This window comes from Anser cygnoides, chromosome Z (genome assembly GCF_040182565.1).
Source record: "Anser cygnoides isolate HZ-2024a breed goose chromosome Z, Taihu_goose_T2T_genome, whole genome shotgun sequence".
Taxonomy (NCBI): Eukaryota; Metazoa; Chordata; class Aves; order Anseriformes; family Anatidae; genus Anser; species Anser cygnoides.
Genome location: NC_089912.1, coordinates 29,848,489 through 29,867,789, shown reverse-complemented (window position 1 = coordinate 29,867,789; position 19,301 = coordinate 29,848,489). Strand labels below are relative to the sequence as shown.

The following is a 19,301-nucleotide window of genomic DNA, read 5'->3' as shown; positions in this document are numbered from 1 at the left end:
GGTCTGTTTTGTAGCACTGTAATCCATCAAGGGTCTTATGTGCCACTGTCATTTCTATGCGGCTGTCAAGAATGGAACTGCAAATGTCACTTTGACAAATCCTTCTTCTCGGCCACAGAAAATACAATATTTTCTAGGCTCTAAGAAAATATACACTTATGCAATTAAAGTAAATTTTTTTTGAGCAATGGAATTAATAAGATGTGGTTGTCTTTATATCTCTTGATTCATTTCAAGTTCTTGATTGAAGATGTTCTTGCAACTGGTTACTGAAATGCTCCCTGTCTCTTACGTACTTCTATATACAAAATTATAATTGTTCCTGTGCAAGGATTCTCTGGTGTTTAGTTCACGGTGGAATATTTTTTCTCACCAAGGCACTTACAGTAGTTTCCTCTCTTAGATTTATTTTCATGTAACTGTTAGAAATATCATTGCCTTTGAGATGTTTTCCCTATCATAAATGTGTTGTAGTCAATCAATGGTCTCAAAACTTCTGAAAGCGACACAGAAAGAGGCCAAACTATTCAAAAAGGTAGATCGAGGAAATATTGCCGATAAAACACAGCAGTGACGACTCTGTGGAAGGACCTGCTTATCTCATGTATGAAAACACCCACAGAAATAAATAAATGGATGGATGGATGGATAGATAGATAGATAGATAAAGCTATTGTCTATTTTGAAAACATAATGCTGTGAATTACTTGGGATAATACTCTGAGTAAACGCTGGCTACCAACAGCTGTACTGGCTGGAGGTGTGGGAGAGGGTGTCAGAGCTATGCAGTTGTGAGTACAGCAGTGAAACAATTTCAGCTTTAAACACAAAGCCTCACATTAGGGAGAAAATTAACACATTAACCTGTGATATCAACCACAAAAGTCAAGGAATAGAGAGAACTGCCCCCTTTCTGCTCAGGCTTTAGGCACAAAGATCTGTTGGGGCAATCTTTGCATTTCCTCCTAAGGTTGTTGGCCAGATGCTTCACCAGTCCCACATCTGAGTGTGAGCTACCTCTGACATATTTTAGCAAGGCTGGTGAAGTAACTTGCTTGCCTTTGAACCTCTGCAGTCCTGGTAACTTCTCAACTACAAACCTCTATGTCCCATTACAGCGTACAGATCTAGCTGTACACAACTGGAGACTTTCCACTGTATCAAAGGCACCCAACTGTCTACCTGATGCTTGTGCTGTTCATAGGGTCAGGTCTCTGTTTCTCTGACCAGAAAAATAAACCAGAACAAAGAAGGTCTGAGTCATGTTTCCTGGTGTTTAAAAGCTGAAATATCTCAAACATTGTTTAGGGAAAGCAGGTCTTCAAAGATGAGAAAAAGGCAGGCTTGCTAGCAATCCCATGGAAAAGACTCAGCTAAGATATTGCTGAATGCAGGCTGCCAAACAAGGGTGAAACATAAGCTGTTGCAGACATTTTAAGAGTGCGCTCAGGGCTTCAAGCATTTAAATAAATGTTTTGTTCTGTATTTTAGGAAAAGAAAGGAAAAAAGAGACAGCATGGTAATTGTTGGTTTAAAGACAGAAAAAAGAATTTAACATTCTTCACTTTTATAAATCACTTGTACCATTAGAACCATGACTAAAAACTGAATTTTACAGTGAAAAGGATCTCTAACTTTTGGACATAGATTTTTATCATACTTTTTGATTTTAACAGCTCCAGCAAAACTGGAGCTTCAGTTCTAATTATGCTCTAAATGTGATTATATAAATTATATTGAAACTTATTCATCTAATACTGGATGGATATGAATAAGAACTATGAAATTACCTCTATACCTAACTTTATCTGTATGAATAGTTTTCACTGTATTCTTTTGAAAATTGATTTTAATAGGAACATCCAGATACGGAAATTTCTACTCAAGACCATGACCTTATTTTGGCTCTTCTACTTCACAGAGATGTATCGTGCTAATTAAGGATTTTGGATTGAGAAAATGAAGAATGGTGAAAGGAAGTGATTGAGAGCTCAGAAAAGTCACCCAGGCCTCTCTGCAGTCTCTGTGTGACACCGTGTAGGATACCAGTGCTGCAGAGTCAGCTGTGGTCTTATTAATGCTTTGTTAATGTATTTAAATACAGGTCAGGCAGGGTTAGTGCTTAGAAAAGCAGCCTCTCAGGACATTTAAAGCTGTTAAAAGAAATGCTTTGCTGTTTTAATAAGTTGGTAATGTAAAGTCTTTCTTACAAGGATGGGCTGTTGTGCTGTCTTATTAAAAGGAGTGTCATGCTGCAGCTGTGAGAAGATCGCAGCGAGCGGTCATTGAAATCATACAGCAGCCTGCCTAACGTTGGGGCTAGTATTTAATTTTAAATGTGAAACATAACCAACACCTAGTTTATGGTCAATGCAGGTAAGTCACTGAGGTGTGGAAAAGTGCCTGTTCAGGTTTATGAAGCAGTGACCACAGGAGTGGTAACAGGGGTCTAGCTCTTGTGTGCCTCAAGCCCTCTCAGAAAGCTGAGGAAGAAACATAGGGCCAGACTTTGTTTTCTTCTCTTTTTTTTTTTTGGCAGAACAAACACGGGGCCTTTAAATCCCGAGCCATCTCGCCTGAGCCACCGGCCGAAATTCCCCGCCTTGAAGTGCACAAAATGGCACCTTACGCCAAAAACAGGAGCTGGGGGCAGGCAGGCACCCCCCACCCCCGAGGCCTCCCCACGGCCTGCGCCCCGCAACCCCGGCCTCCACAGACCGCCCAGCCGGCAGGAGGCGGCGGGGCCCCGGGGGAGCCGCTCGGCGGGGGGCCGCGGCCTGGGCCTGCCTTGCCCGCGGCCGGCGGAGGGGCGGTGCCGGGCGGGGACTGCAGCCGGCCCGGCCCGATCCGCGGCAGGGCAGCGCCCGGGGAGCGAGCATGCGGCGGCGGGGGGAGGACGGGTGAAGAGCGGCGGCTGCGTCTCCTCCTCCTCCTCCCCCCTTGTTCTCCTCCTCCGCTCGTCTCGCCAGGGTTTCGCTGTCGGGGCTGCGGGAGGAGCCCGGCAGGAAGATGGAGCCGTTCCCCAGCGGTGAGTACGGCGGCCCCCTGCCCGCGGCTTGGGACGTGTCCTCGGGTCTTGGTGTTGCCAGGGTTAAGGAGCCGCCTCCTCCTCCTCCTCTTCCTCCTCCTGCTCCGTGCCCGCCGCTCCCCGCCGTGGTCGCAGCTTTCCTGGTGCAGCTCCGGCGCCCTCGGCCCGGAGCGAGGCCGGATCGTGCTCGGTCGGAGCCGAGGCAGCGGCAGCCAAACATGGAGCCGGGGCACGGCGCTGGGCACACAGCAAAGATCCGTCCCGGGCTGCTGCTGCTGCACGGCTTGGGCTGGCACACTGCGGGCATGCCGGCTGGCCCTACCTCCAGCGTGAGGCAGAGTTTGCTGCAGTGCATTTTAATTTCTCAGTGACCGGACAGAACTTATGACAGATTTAGGGGGGAAAAAAAAAAAAGCATGCAGCAAAAAGTAACTTTTCTGTGTTACTTGAGAAATGTGTCATTATTACTTTATGCTTCCACCTTCTCAAATACACTAAAACTACAACTTGTACACCTCATAGTTTAAAATCAGAAGGTTAGCAGCCAGAACTCTGGGGTTGTTGGTTTAACTACCGATATTGACTCTTTTTCTTTCTTCTTTTTTTTTTTTTTTAACGATACTTCTGTGGAGGGGATGTTTTGCTATGTTGTTATTGCAGCTTGTACAAGCAGTTGGTATTTTGTTTTTCTACTTAATCCTGGCTTTAGATCTTTCAGCTAATTGCAGTCACAGAGTTGTAATCTACGCTCCTGTACTCACGGTGAAGAGACTTCATCTTTAATGCAGTTCGAGAGGGAGTCGTCTCACGAAGTCTTTTTCCCTCCTCTTAAGAGAGGCAGCCATCGTGTTGCTGTCACTTTAAGATCTGTTTGTCATAACCCTGTTCCTGCATTGTGCAACAAAACACCAAAAAGGTCTGCTCTTCATCAGTGGAGATGGAAGTGGTGTCGTGGCCTGAACACACAGCTCGAGGGTGCTTTCTGCAGAGCTTCCTGACTCGGTTCCCTGAAGTGAAAGCTGTGGCCCAGAGGTGGTGGTGAGGCTGTTGGGAAGAAAACCTGGAGCTGGCTGGCATTAGTCAATACGTTTCCTCCAGAAAGCTGCCTCTGCTGGAAGGGAGTCTAAAGAGAATGTGCAAAGATTAGAGCAGAGATGTTGCTTGTTATTTTGATGATCTTTGTGTGTGTTTGGTGCTCAACAGCAACTGCTGAAATCTGAAGTGAAGAGGAGGCTTACACTGTTAGTTTTTGAATGGAGTATTTGTTTCTGTGCTGGTGGTCTGGAAGGCAGATTTGTAGGCATCAAATCTTACAAGCAAACTGTGTTGCACAGTAACTGAAAGGTTTTTGGTTTGGTCTTACATGGTAGTAATGAGTTCTCTTTGTCGATCTATATGTTGACTTCCTGTGTGAAATGTTGTGTAAACTCAAAAGGAAAGATGACTATCACAGGAAGCTGAAAATGTTGTTTATAGCTCTTGAGCTCTATGGGGTTCTTACCATTCTAAAACAGAGGGAACAAGTTGAATCTTAAGGTTTTCAGGAAGCAGTTTAGTTTCCCTTGCAGAAATTAACAGCATTTAGCCCCCCTTGTAGAAATTACAAATAGCATTTAGTCTCCCTCCTTTTCTTCTTTGACATCATGTTGTCCCACCTCTTCACTAGAAGCCTAGGTCCAGTCCTGGCTGGAGAGATCTCTGCTACTCTTTCCCGGGAGTGTAGGTGGAGGTATGTTTGAGGTCTTTAGCTCTGGAGATCTCACAGATCTATTCTTAGGGCCTGGAATAGCTGAATTAGTGAATGTTTCAGGAACATTTATGCTACCAATAGCATTTTATTTTTAACCCAAATTCTTCTATTTTAGGTAACCGTTCCTAATTTGAGACTTTTCCAAAAATGTGAGTAGTTAGCGTAATTAGAAGTGCATGCAAGACTTTGTTTTTGTTGCACATGATTTTTTTCTATGTTGTGTGATCTCAAATCCCTCTAAACTGGGAACTGCAAAGTAGTGAACAGAATTCATTAATTCTGACTAGTAATTTGTTACCTAAACTGTTTCAGGAAAAAAAAAAAAGTGAAATGTTTCCAGTGATAACAAACGAAATTCTGACTAACAGGGATATGTTATGTAATTTGGGGCATGTCTCTTTTGGACAATATTGCAAATTATTTTGCAAGTCTTCTGTTTTTACTTTTAGATTGTATATATTTCTGAAAAACTATTTCACAATTTCCTGTTTAATACCTTAAGCTTTAATTTTTTTTCCCATTTGACATGCAAGGAAAATAAATGTAGAAACACTGCAACAGCATGTTTCTCACTTAAGATAGGTGATGTACAAAATGAAGGAGGTACACAAAGAGTAATTTGTGATAATATGCTGAAATGCAAACAACAATCACTTTCATTAACTTTTTTGAATCATTTTAATCTTTTTCACAGCAAATGGAAGCTTTAAATGAAAGCTCATTACGTAGCTAAACTGATGAACAAAATAAAAAGGTTCTCATGGGAATAAGTGCAGAATCCTTTTGCAGAAGGAAACAAAAATAAGGCAAGCAAGGTAGCGAAATAATTTGTGGAAGAAGATAATTTGCGAAATTTATTTCAGCTTGTTCCTGCCAATGCTGAAATGTTTTCTGACATTGTATCACTAGTGCTAGGAGGAACATGTAGGAGATTGCAGGAGCATGCTCTGTGTGCGTAGTCGAAGTATTGGGATAAGCCTAAGTATATGCTTACCCTTAACTGTCAGTATTATATGTTGTTGTGTCATGGACCAGAAGGCATCCTGTTTGTTTAGGACCTAATAGTACAGATTAAAGCAATACTGAACAATCTGTTTTAGCAGGATGATAGATAAAAAGTCTAAGATGTCTGTGCTAAGTGCCTTTTTTCCCCTTGTTTTACATATCCCAGCGTTTTGCTCTAATCAAATATTACCAACAACAATTTTCTGCTTCCATTTATATGTTTCTAAATGCATCTTAAATTGTTCAAATCCATGTTGCTAGATGGTGTCTTTTCACAAAGCCATGTTTTAACATCTGTAGCTTGTGTTCCTGTGTCAGCTAAGCTAACCTAGAACCCCTTTTCTCAATGAGCTGGGTATTTGTTTGCTTTTACTGCACTCCTATGAGGTCTCTGTCTAGCAGCGAATGCTTAGAAATAAATGAAGTAATTCAGATACAGTCTGTGTAGCTGCGAGAGGTCATCCCTCTCTTAGCTGCATTACTGTATATACACAGACAAAGAATTAAGTGCCCTGTTCTGCTAGTACTTTACTCTGCAAGCTTGGATCTGGATGCATTGTGTTAGCAACATAACTGGGACAGAGTACTCCAGCGTCTGTTGTAGAAAGAAAAGTAATGAACATATGAAGAGAATAATAGAGTTGAAAGAACTTATAAATCTGTCTAAAGTGTTTTCTCTTGGCAAGAGCAAACACTGAGTTGGAAAGAGACTGAAAATGTCTTGCCCTGCTAAAACTACATCTGAAGTTCAGAGCATGAATGTTCAGCATGGGTTGCCTGTTAGTACATTTCTGCTGAGGAGATGGTATTCCACTTGCAAGATATCTAATGAGTCAAAAATGTTGAAACCTTTTGTTGAGCTCACTGCCTGTTGTCTGGAAAAGTATTCCAGGACTCTTTTTCTGACAACATGGTGCACGCATAGTCCAGCTTGATACTTAGGTTTGATATCCAGTTTGATACTTAGGAGGCCACAGGCACATGTATGAGATAAAGCCCTATAATGACAGCTATAGAAAACGTTAAACTAATAAAAGCTAGAATAAAAGCCTGTTGATCAACTAAACAAGCAGCTAATCAGAATATTTTTTCATATCCATTGTGTATGATAATTACCTACTAAAGAAGCCAGAATTACGTCTATTTAGTGCACGTCTCTTTTTTTTTTTAATGATGAATTCAGCTTAAGCTTTCCTTGTCCTCCATCACACAGTGATTTAAATAAAGTCCAGTGAATTTCCAGCTTAGCTGGACAGTGAAGTACATTTTTGTTCATGATGTACAATAGCAGAGATCATGTAGAAGAACAAAAATACTAGGGTTTCTTTGAGCGAAAGCAATACTAATCCTTTGGCTATGAGACAAATTTGTTTGCAGGTACTGCTTGGACTTGTGCCCAGCAGTACCTTAAAATGAGATCCAATGAACTTTTGAAACACTCCAGCATCTTTATGAGCTGGTGTTTATGTATCTAAATATTTTAGAGTCATAAGTACATGCTAATAGCTGCATTTTCACTATTTTTGGTACTGCTTTAAATAGTGGAGGTATGTTGAACTTAAATTGTAAGAACCACAAAAATATTTTGTACCCTGTAGCCAGGAAGAAAGGAAGTGAACAGATGGAGGCTCTTGAAGGGAATGTGGAGAGAGGGAAGAGCCCTAGAAAACTCATTGAGCTGATCACAGAGGTAGGGATTTCACGGTCATAGGATGTGCTCTGCTCTGCTTGCCTCCTTGAGGCACAGATGATGTTTTAGCCTGTGGTGAGCATTGTCTCGTGAAAGAGGCTCAAACAGTATCTCAGTGCCCAGGTCTTTGGTTGGTTTGTTTGGGGTAACATACAGATGCCCTGGTCTTCACTACAACTAGAGACAGGAGTCCTGGTCCCACGGAAATTTGAGATGTTTTGGTGTTTTCTTGTTACTGTGGAAATAGTGTTTTAGTTTTTTTTAAGTTTTTCTTTCCTCATGAAGTTTCACTGTTTGGAAGATCCTGTTTCAGACCTCCTTGTTGAGCGTGGCTGAGTGCAGAGAGCTGTTTTTGGTCTGTAATCACTCTTTGACAAGGAAGGAATCGATTCTGCAAGCACTCAAGTTCTTGTCGAACTGTACATCCGTGTCACAGTGTCCCTGACTTTTAAGGGGAACCACTTGTGGTTAAAGCTAAGAATGTGCCTCATTTGCTTACTGCTCCGGGGCCAAGCACTGCTGTAGTTTTAAGCTTTCCTTTTGTGTAAAATCTGACACTTGAAAACAACTTCTGCTGCTGTAATAATGAATTGTTAATACATCGATAGTCATTTGTGATTGTTTTTCATGCACGTAAACCAATCTTTCTGGAACAGCCAGGCTTGTATTTGTGGGAGCCCAGAAAGCTCCAGAATACTTTAAAACCCTCATTGCTTCTAAGCTGAAGCTTCTGCAGGTAAAAGAAAAAGACAAAGAATAGGTGTGTTTTTTTTGTTTGTTTGTTTTTTTCAGAAAATGGAACTGTGAATGCAGGCTGTATGAGCTGTCAGTTTTACTATCCAAACTTGTCGCTGACAGGCATATTAATGAGGTCTTGGCACAAGTGAGTCTCTTAAGTATGAAGATGTGCATGAGTAAAGTGCTATTCTACAAACAACTGGAAAGTGGTTAAAGGGACCATCACAGAATATCCACTGCAGCAAATAAAATGTAAATGAGAGGAAGATAAGAGCTAAATAATGTTGTTTAAAGTGTGCAAACTTGTTAAACTTTGGAAAAAAATAAAAACAATTCAAGGAAACAGTTTAAATTTTCCTTCATGTCTGTCTTCTGTGGTCATGATGCTGTGATGCTACTATGACAGTGGTCTGCATTGCAGTGGTGGGAGCGCTGTTTTTGTTCTGCATTATGTACTCTGATTGAGCTAGCAGGCTCCATCACAGCAACTGACTTGTTGGCAACTCTGTTGATTGATTTGGCAAAAGTTCAGGCTGCTGCTGTGCTGGAGGGATGGTGCCTAGAATAGAAGAGGCTACGCTAAATGTCAATATCCTTTATGTTCCTTGTGATATTTTTTTTTCCCTCCTTTGTGTATGAAAAGCAGTGACAGCTATTAATGGGCAGTATCTGAATGCAGGGAGTTACAACTTTTCATCTGCAGAAGTAGTGGTTGTGGGATTAAGATCAATGAAAGGAAAAAAACACTTGTGGAGCAGAACTGAAGCATTAGTTTAAGTGGATGTGTCATTGACAGGTCTAAGATTTACAAAAATTCTTCTAAATAAAAAATGGTGGTTAGAAATATGCTTTGTCTAGAGAGGAACTGAGTTGTGTCCCTCTCCCCCTGTTGTGTCTCTTCCTCTCACCTTGTTATTTTCTTCCTCTTCTTGGCAGCAGTTTGTGTTTTGAAATATGTGTAAATCTAGTAACAGTGATGAAGCCAGGGTTACTTACGGTTCTGGTCAGAGCAACCCAGAGTACTCACAAGACTGAAATACCTGCAGGTGGGCATGGATTGTCGATTGGAGCTCTGGCAGGGCTGGCTCTAGAGTGACCCTGCTGGTATTTCTGCAGAAACCTTCCACAAACCCTGCAGGGCATGTTTATCTGATGCACAGATCGGTCTGGCACTTTGCGTAGTCAGCAGCTCTCCCACCTGCTTTTCCTGTGGTGACACTGAGTGAAAGAGATGATCCCCCGGGTACCTTCTGAAAAGTGGCTGATATTTGGGCTGTCTCCTTTCCGGCGAGGCGGTGGCTGTAATGAAGCTGATTTCAAGCTGACAGTGAGTATGTGACAGCTCTTGGAGCAACTTAGATCTCCGTATTTCTTGAGCTACCATGCAGGCATACTGCCTTTTTTCTTGGTTGGAGTGCTTTGTCTTGTCGTAAAGTAAGTCTGACAGATACTCGTTTGCTGCTGACTTACAGGTGTTTTTATGCATCGTAGTGTATCGTAGGAGTTATCAAATGTGTATCAAGTAAGAATAGCAATCCAAAAGGCACATCAGGCTTTCTCGTTTGTTGTCGATGGGTTTTCTTGCTTGTTTTAGAACCTGCTCAAGATGAGAGGGTTTGATAGTTGGAATTTATTCCTTAAGAAAACAAACAAACAAAGCCAACTAGGTAAGCACTGGGTTGTATGCAGTCTTACAATATGTCTAACAATCCACTAGCTGCAGAGTTCTGTATTTTATTTCTACAGAACAACTGATAACTGGCTGAGAAATCTTTTCTAACTTAGCTGTGAACAGCCTGGCATTCATCAGCCATGGCTATATGTAGTCAAGAAGATAGTCTACAGCCCCGAATACGGGAGCTTCAGAAGCTCAAGAAATTTAAGACAGCTTCCAGTGAGTCCCCAAGGCTGGATGCTTTTTCATTAGATCCCTGTGGTCAAAGATTTTCTATCATTTTAATTGCAAAACATAACCTTGATCAGGTTGGAAACAGGAAACTAAAAGGCTATCTAATAACATTAATTTTCAGTGCCCTCTTTCCCTTATGTCCTTGCATTTTGCCCAATCAGTGATTGAGGATAGAGTGCTGCCTTAATGCTGCTGGGGCTCGTGTAAGGTTTCCTCTCCCAGCAGCTAAAGAGGAGTGTCACTTAAAACAACCTTCTGCTCTTCCCTTCCCTCCACCTCCCCCTTACTTTTCACTGTGGAAGCCGAAGTCCTGCAGATTGAAAACTGACAACATTTGGCAAAGTGTGAATGGACATGATGTGCCTACGTTGGATGTCAAAATCTGGACGAAGCTTGAATTGGGTAGCTTTAAATTCTCCGGTAATCTCTACATACCTCCAGGGAAAGTTATATACTTATATTTTTGCCAATTGAATGGCTAAAGGATTCAGTAAATGATAGTCACTCTTTTTTATCTTCTGAAACATTTTATTTTTATTGACAGCAAAAACTGTAGTGATTTGAAATGACATATCAATAATTGTGTGCCAGTCTACTTAAAACTTTATTGCTAGATGTTGAAATGTAATTGATTCATGTGGTTCTTCAGCCTGAGGTCTTGCCAAAGAAAATGTGTTTGTGCTTTCCTTAAAAATCAGGAAAAGGCTTTAAGGAAGTCTTTCAGAAGCACCCAAGGCAAATAAACAGAGGCTTAAATGAGATTACACTCTCAGCTCATGTTTCTTATGGCAATTTAAGATAAGAGAGGGTTTGAAAACACATAACCATGTATTGTTTTAATTTCCATCATACAGCCTTGTTGGTGGAATTTTGCTCTAAGCTACATGCAAGAGCTTGCTATTGAAATATTTGATCTCGCATTTGTAAGTGGAATAAAAATAATTACAAAACAAAAAGGCAAAAGTAGGCCTTCCACTACAGGCAGGTGGAAGGGAAGTTGAATAGAGAGAGACCTTGTATGGCTTGGATCCTAGGTTGCCTTGTTTATTTTGGTTTGGAAAGTGGCATTTATCCACCTTTACAATTCAGGAAAAACAGTTCAAGTTAGGATCATACAAAAAATTGTTTTTTTTTTCTTTTTAAACTAGCATCTGCTTTGTGCATTTTTTGTTTGTCCTTCCCTTGTGACCCAATTAAAGAAGCAGTGATACATACTTAACGGCACAGATTCCTGTGAACCTCTACCAGTTTGGTTGCTCCTGTAGACTTGCTTGTCTCCTGAAATCAGTCTCCTGCAAAGTGGTGTTTGTCACTAGGATGCTGCCAGTACTTTGTGTCTTGGATGGATTTCCTGTAGTGCCTGCCTTTTGGTGAAAGCTTGCAGTAAAATTGTACAGAGGGTGGTCAGCACGTATGTTTGCACTTCAGTAATAACACCACAAAAAGCAACAGAGCCTGTCCTGTTTTTTATGACTGCCAAATGGAAACGTCTTTGTCTGTGTGGGTGAAGGGTGCAGACCTCTTAGCTATAACTGAAAAACACCCACTTTACTTCAGTGAGATAGTGGTTTATGTAAGGCTTTTAGAATTTATTCCGCCTGTGTCAGTGTTCTGTTCTGTTTTCTGTACTTAAGGAATACTAAGAGGACTAGTAAATGCTGCTTTATGCTCAAAGCACAAGTGGCTTTGATGTTTCTCTTTCTTCCTAAATGATTATGTTGATTATATAAAAGTACATATGCTTATATGTTCAGATGTGTGTTTTTGGTCTATTAAAAATGTGTAAATGTGATCTTGTAACATCATGGGAGGTAAGGGTATGCTCTTAGCCCACCTATTGCTTCTGTTCAGCAAGGCACATGTATGATACAAGGATTTCTGTAGGAATACGTCGTATTTCCTAATATTTCTTGATTGTGTTTTCTTCTATTGGATTATTCCCTTCTGAGTTCATTAAACCAAGAGAGAAAGTGGTGACACTAGTCCTGGAGCAGCCTAACTTGATTTTGTTTTTCAGAAATGTTTTTCGTATGAAAAGGTTCTAAAAATAAGATTTAACACATTTAAAATAACTGCAAGCATGAAATCTTTTATTTCTGAACTGAAATATACGTGGCTTCCCTCCTATGGAAATGTGGGGCTTGTGCCCCCGTACACTGCTTGTACCAGTAAATAAAAGTTCTGCTTAAGCTTTCTTCTTCTTGTGGTTTAACCCTGGCAGGTAGCTGAGCCCCACACAGCCTCTTGCTTACTGCCTGCAGTGGGATGGGGAGAGGGCCGTAAGTTACAGTGAGTAACCTCGCAGGTTAAGATAAGGACAGTTTACTAGGTAAGCCAAAAGCCCCATGCACAAGGAAAGCAGAACAAGGAACCCATTCTCTGCTTCCCATCGGCAGGCAGGTGTCAGCTGCTCCCAGCAAGGCAGGGCTCGTCACATACAACGGTTTGTTGGGTAGACAAACGCCGTCACTCCAAATGTCCCCCCTTCCTCCTGCTTTACCCCAGCTGTTATTGCTGACCATGACCCCACATGGCATGGGACATCCCTCTGGCCAGTGCCTTATCAGCACTGTTGTGGCCTCAAATCCAAAGCGCAGCACCATGACAGCTCTCATGAAGAAAACTAATTCTATCATAACCAAAACCATCGCAATTTCAAAGGGTGCAACTTGCTTCAAAGCAGAGCAATCAGAAACCTTGGACTGTAGATAGTTAAAATTTTGCATTGAACAGCAGTTGCCTTTCTGGTTTAAGAGTAACGATTGTTTGGAGGCATATGCGCTTTATACACCATAGCAGTCATCTGTGTACTTACTGACATGGAGCTCTGAATGTGTGGCCTCTCTGTAGGTACATAGTAACATATGTAAAAGCTATCTTAGAGAGTAAAGTATGTTCTGGATATTGATTAAATCCTCCCTTTGTGGGTCTTGCCAGCTGTGCATATTTAAGAGAAAATTACATTATGAGCTTCGTAGTGTGCGCATGTAGCTCTCTATTAGATTGTCCCTATTCGTTGCCAGTTGCCTTTGAGCCATGCCTGCTGAAAACTAAGAACTTGTAATGCTATTTATGAAGGTTACATTAGTGGCATGTTAAATCTGAGACAGGATTTCAAATGTCATGAAATTTAGATATGATCTGGTAGGAATAGTAATGTCATCACTTCCAACCTTGTTGGTTTGTGTTCTCTCTCTCCCCACTTCCTCTCTTTCTCTCGAGAATTAAGACATTTGTTATGTTTGCATGATTCTCAGATTTAACACCAAAGTGCTTTATGTTGCTGCTGTACGTGCTTGCATCGTTCCTCACTGCTCCTTCATTTATGTATTTTTTTTAATGTACTGTGTTGTTATGCTGAAAAAACAGTTACAAAACAGGCATAAAAAATGCAGTATTGGCTTTTCTGTGAGAGCTGGCTCTATCAGTTGTGTTTGATGCAGTTGAAATGCTGTCCCTGAGACTGTACTAATCTGTCCTTTTGCAAGTTGTTTACAGTGTCAAGGGGGAAATAGCCATAACGGTGGGAGGTTTTGCATGAAGTCTAAAGCTAGATAATGCCAGTAAGGCTGGGGGAAGGAAGTGTGTGCTGTGCTCTCATGGTTACGTCCTTGGGGAGGGTGGAGGTGGGAAATCATTCTCTGTTGCAGACTTACTGCTATACTGTCTGTAACGTGTGCTGTTGTTTTTTGATGCTGAAAGCCTCATGAAGGAAATCTGAGTTTCCCACGTGCTGTTGCAGAGTGTTGCTATTAGGCCACTAGGAAACATGGTAAGTAGTGCATAAATTTCACAGACAGGTGGGATTTTACCTGCACAGCTCTTACTGATCATCAGAAGTGGACCCAGGTCTGTACATGGCTCTGGAAGGTCTAAAACTTGGCAATTCTTTTCCTTCTTTCAAATAGAAACACTTCAAATCCCAAATGGTAAGTGGAATAATTTTCATTGGGATTTTGGTAGAGAGAGAGCAAAGTTGTGTTTCAGTTTCTGTTGTTGTTTATGGTTTTTAAACTTTCAGGGCTTTTTATCAAATTGTCTTGGCACTGGGTGATAGTCATATGAAACTTTCTTTCAAGAGACTTTATTATATACGTACAGACCAAGAAAGACATTTGCGGGCCCAGTCTGCTCTCCTGGTAGTGGATTCCTGTGGGTTTGTCTTGTATCACTGTTTTCAGAAGGTACTTGAATATCCTCTTTGTTTTTTGAACATTAACTTTGTACCTTAACTGAACCAGTCATTTTGTGTTGGTTCCACAGCCCTCGATTGTAGGTATTAATTGCTGTCGAACCAACTGAGGTACTTGTGAGGGAGTATGGAAAATCATGTAAGCCCTTTTTGTTTGTGAGTAAAATCCATAAGCGGTTTGAGCTCACTCTCTAATGCCCAGTTCTGAAGGATTCCTGTCTCTTGCCTCTGTGTAGTGACTAAACACAGCTCAGAGCTTGAAAATTCAGAGTAGGGCCTGTAATGTTTCCATAGATGTTTCCATCCAAAGCAAATATTTACAGTCATGCCTTGGTCCTATTTATAATGAAGAAGTTGGCACGAACCTTTAATGAGCACGTACTCGTGCACAGCTCTGGTTTTGATCATGTCTGTCTGAGGAAAACCTGTCATTCTGGAGGTACTGTCAGCTCAGGGTGTTCCTCCCACAAATGGAAGATGAGGGTATATGCCTGCATCTACATGAAGAAGCCACAGAGCTGGGATATCCGTCAGGCTTTTGCATGCCCTTTGTCAAGGAGTTGTGGGTGTGTTCGTTGGATCCTGCTCGTCTGGAGAAGGGTGCTTCAGCTGAACTCGAGCCGTCTCCAGAAGTGCCATAGGAACTGGGGCCTTGTCGCATGTGGGTGCATTTGGGACCTCTGGGTGCTTCTTTTTGCATGATCAACTGGGAACTGCAATTTTTTGACAGGCTAGATTCTCTATTATGACCTGTAACTTTTGGAGCGGTCGATTCTACATTTGCAAGGTTCTTTTCAAGTGTCTTTTTTTTTTTTCTTAGAGAGAGTTCCCTTTGCCATTCTGTTGTCCTGTCTCCAAGATGGTAGGTTAAAGGAGGGCAAAATGATTTCAAGTAGGACTTCTGATTCCCTGAAATTCCACCAGCTATTTGTATCCGTGTTTTTAAGCTGACTGAAGGATATATAAATACGTTTTCTCACTGTGAAGAGGTGTTGATTTTTAAATTACGTGAATGGCATTGCGTGCTTTCGTATTTTAGCAACAGCAAATAATTGCTCTGTATAGCATTAAATTATAATCTTTTTCCTCAGAAGGAATTTGAAATGCATGGAACAGTTAGGGTGACTTGGGAAGGAAAACTGTAGTCAGAATCTTAGCATGACTAACATGCTTGTTGGTATTAGCTTTCTTTGCTGAACACACTACTTTGAAAAGATGAAATGAGCTTTTCTCTCTTTTTTTAAATAAATAATGGACTTTTTTATAGACTAGTTGGAGACAGCCCAACGCACAACAGTGCGAGGAGGTACTTTACATTTTAGAACGAGCAACTAAACTGATGTGACAAGAAGTAATGATCATAAACCAAGAAGTACTTGGTTTAGAGCAGGCTGAAAAGATTTTTACTTCCTGAGAGAGATGGATGAAGCTCTGTGTTACAAGTTTATGTGATTATGTTGTTATTGCTTGTGATAAGTAATCTGAAATTCATTCCTTGTTGACAAGGGAAAGTTCTCTTCAAAACTGGAATGATAAAGAAATGGCAAATATGATGTCCAGATTGTGATCGAGTAATACTATGTATACTATTTCATTTTCTTTTAATATATAAAAGTACTATATGACAATCTTCTACTGTGTATAATGTAAAATTGGATATTTATGATTTTCATTTAAAGAGTAAAATGAAAAATCTTCCTCCCTTAAAAGTACTGCTTTGTTAAATTGTTTCACTCTAAATACCTGGTGGATGTTTACCCACTAGAAGAAATAATGTAATGCAGTCTTCAAGTGGTGATGAAGCACTGTTCCCACAAAATACAGCTTTGCAGCCAAAGGAGGGAAAACATGTAGATTTTTTTTCTTGTTCACTGCTCCAGTAATGAATAGTTGTATCTTTTGAAGAGCAGACTTCATAACTAAGGGATTTTTTACACACATTTCTTGGGTGTGTAAATCTGATAGTGTATGCACACAGAGATCTGAATGTCTTAATCTAAGAGTTTACATTTGTCATCTGTGGGATCCATGCTCTATGTCCCTGCATAGAACTTCTGTGCAAGCTTCAGAGCTAGAAATCTCATAACGTGAGGAATTCACTTATATATGGACTATGAACAAATAGAATTTTTTCCACCACCCCGTTTCCTCTGTGGATTGGGGGAGAATCCAGAAATATTACTGCTTGTCTGGTGCACTGAAGCACAAGGTTTTGGTTAGGATTTTGCATAGGTTTCCCAGTATGTGCAGGGTTATTACATGAGAACTTCAAGAGTCTTGTGCCCGTCCCTTCCTACTCTTTCTAAAAGTGACTTCCTGTGTCCCAGGGAGCTGTGTCTGTGTACTGCACGTGAAAATAGCAACAGGGATTATTTACTGGCTGTGCTGTAAATCAGTTGTCCGTGGGCAAAATCTAGAAATCATGTAGTGCTTCTGTTAGGTGGTATTACAGAAACACAACAGAGCAGTTTTTAAAATTAATCTTTGATATTTAAGTACTTTTTTCCACTTAAAGGTTTTTTTATTACTTCCTCCAAAGCCTTGAGGCATTTATTTGCTCTGCGCTTCTCTGAGAAGTGTTTACATATGTTCTTTCAGTGCCGTCCTGAAAAAGCATTCCTTTCTTGATAATGTCTTTTCCCTGCTTAACTGCTTAAATATTCAGATACATGCATTTGGCAGTACAGCATTTTCAGGCATTGCCGTAGGCACCTCAGTGTTGATTGGTCACAAAACAAGGCAGCAGCAAGGAAGAATTTTTAATTGGTCTAAATAAAAAGATTGTCAAGTTTTGCTTCTTCTGTAAATACAGATGCATTACTCATGTTAATGCTACTGAATTTTTTTGCTTCCCACCGTGAGTAGGTATGTTTGATTGATCAGGACTGTAACTATTAAGTATTATGTGTCATGGCATTGTGCAAAGAAATTGAATGTGTTTCTGGGAAATTCGTGATGCATTGCATTTAAGGTAGTATTTTTTGACAGCTGTGGTAAACCTGGAGCTCAGTTGTCAGGCACTTGTAACAACCAGTACAGTAGCAGGCAGTAATTGCTGCAGAGCTTCAGTGTGCAAACAAAGGCTCAACCATACCCATACTATAGGCTCAAAAGAGAGGGTTAGGGCAAAAGTGGGGGATAGAGGAAAGAAATTATGTTCCAAACCATCATATCTGGACAGGCGATCAGAGTTCTCGGTTTGTATCCTTTCAGCTGGGCCTCACTGTCTTGTGTTAACTGTTGTTGTATTTGGATACTGTACCATATACAGGGGCAAGTATTGCTTCTTGTGACGGGGAGAAGGAAGAAAAGTGTCTGATTAGTATTTAGTTATTATTAGTAGTAATTAGTATTCTGATTAGTATTTAGTAATGTAATAACTATTTGTTTTTTTGTGATTAGTGTCAGTTTTTATACTTGCTGAAACCTTTGCAATTACAAGTATTTTAACTATTAAAAAGATTTCTGCAGTGGGTGTTTGGTTGTGTGTATGTGTCAAATATATTACTAACAATGGAATCGAAGACCTACAGAAGTCTTTTAAAGTCTACACGCAGTCTAAGGACTCAGTTATTTCTGAAGCGGCATCAAGTCCTCAGCCTCTGTGCAGGCAAGCTGAGATGCTGTGTCAGAGGGGCAGAGCTGAAGTTAGTTAGAAAGCAGAGGGTTTAGAAGTGGAGGGAGTCTCTGCTTCGAAACTAAAGTAAGGCAAGAGTTTGTTCAGAGTTCTTGACCAACCCAGGCTCTTAAATAAGGAAACACAAGTTAACTCCTCTGGTTACTGCTGCAGAAAATAGGCATACGGTGCTTCTAGTGAATCTGTCCACTTCAGTGCTCAGAGGAGTAGGATGAGCCTCGAGCAGGATCACATCTTCAATCATTCATCTTCTGCTGGGTTAGCAGTAAGAGGAAGCCCAAGACCTGCTTCCTCAAGAAGAAGACGAACAAAGAGGGGAACACAAAGCTTACAACTCTGGGACATCTTGGACACAGGTGCTGGGGAAGGATGGAGGATGAAGGATGGAGAATTTGGGGGATGTGGTGAGAGGTCAATATATCTTTCTGCTAAGAGGTGGAAGTGGTGATCCAGGAAAGGGAATAGACACAATGATGTTCATTATGTGCTGTTCCACCGGGTTTTGATAGCTGGGAACACAGTATGCTGTAGGCAAAGAAACTGAGAAAGGCTGTGAAAGTTCAGCAGTCTACTTGATTAGGTCTGATAAGACTCACCTTGAAGTGGTGAGTAATCAGTGAAATAGACCAGAAGGTGCTAATGGTAAGGTAAAGAAAATGTAGGCTCGGTTTCAGGTTTCTGCACATTTTGTGGAGAATAGGGACTACATGCAAAGTCTGGATTGACCATCAGTTGAGTTGGCCGTTTGTGACGGAGAGGACCGGACTACATAGCTCCACTGGCTCTGGGCAGTGCTAAATTCCTCCTGTCAAGTCTTCAGATTCAGCAGGGATGGCTGGGAATTCACCTTGACAAGTAAGAGAGGTGGTCTCCTTTCTAGTGCCTCAACAGGTGATGAAGTTACTGTGTGCTCAGTGTTTGGGTGGACTGAAAGGCTCCATCCCAATCCTCCTGTCCCGGCTGTGGACTTTAGGGTGATGGGGTCTGTTTATTTGTACTGTTTGCACTAGCTAGCTGTTTAAAATCCATATTCTGCTTCATTGATACACTCCATGCTCGGAAAGCATGCTTTTCTTTCACAGCCCCTGATGCAGCATCAACAGAGAATTAAAGCATAAATCAAAGTATGGATTAATTCTAAGTCCATTTGGTTTTGACTAATTGACTTGTATCTTTTGTATAATTCTTTCTTCAGATCATGACGTGAAAATGGTTCACCTAAGCAAGCAACCAGTCCTAAGGCTAGAGATAATGTGGAGTGCTACCAGTACTACATGGCCGAGGGGACTTTTCTTGTCCATAATTCATGAGATTATTAACTATTTCTAAAGCATTATGCCCCAGGTTTCTTA

The 19,301-nt window shown here is 41.1% G+C and overlaps 1 protein-coding gene across 6 annotated transcripts in view; it reads left to right on the top strand.

Annotated features, from left to right (window-relative positions):
• The first annotated feature begins 2,817 nt into the window (after positions 1 to 2,817).
• The window catches only part of LNPEP (leucyl and cystinyl aminopeptidase), a 65,304-nt gene continuing 48,820 nt past the window's right edge, over positions 2,818 to 19,301 (top strand). Inside the window, exon 1 of one of the 6 annotated variants that reach the window (XM_013197534.3) lies at positions 2,818 to 3,028. Coding sequence is in view for 1 of the 6 variants with exons in the window: in XM_048051093.2 (XP_047907050.1) it covers positions 3,010 to 3,028 (19 nt within the window). In the remaining 5 variants the exon portion in view is untranslated. Of the gene's footprint in view, positions 3,029 to 4,908; positions 4,928 to 9,327; positions 9,539 to 19,301 lie in introns of those variants that run through there. The other 5 variants (XM_048051092.2, XM_048051093.2, XM_066987827.1 and 2 more) reach the window with 5 other exon arrangements.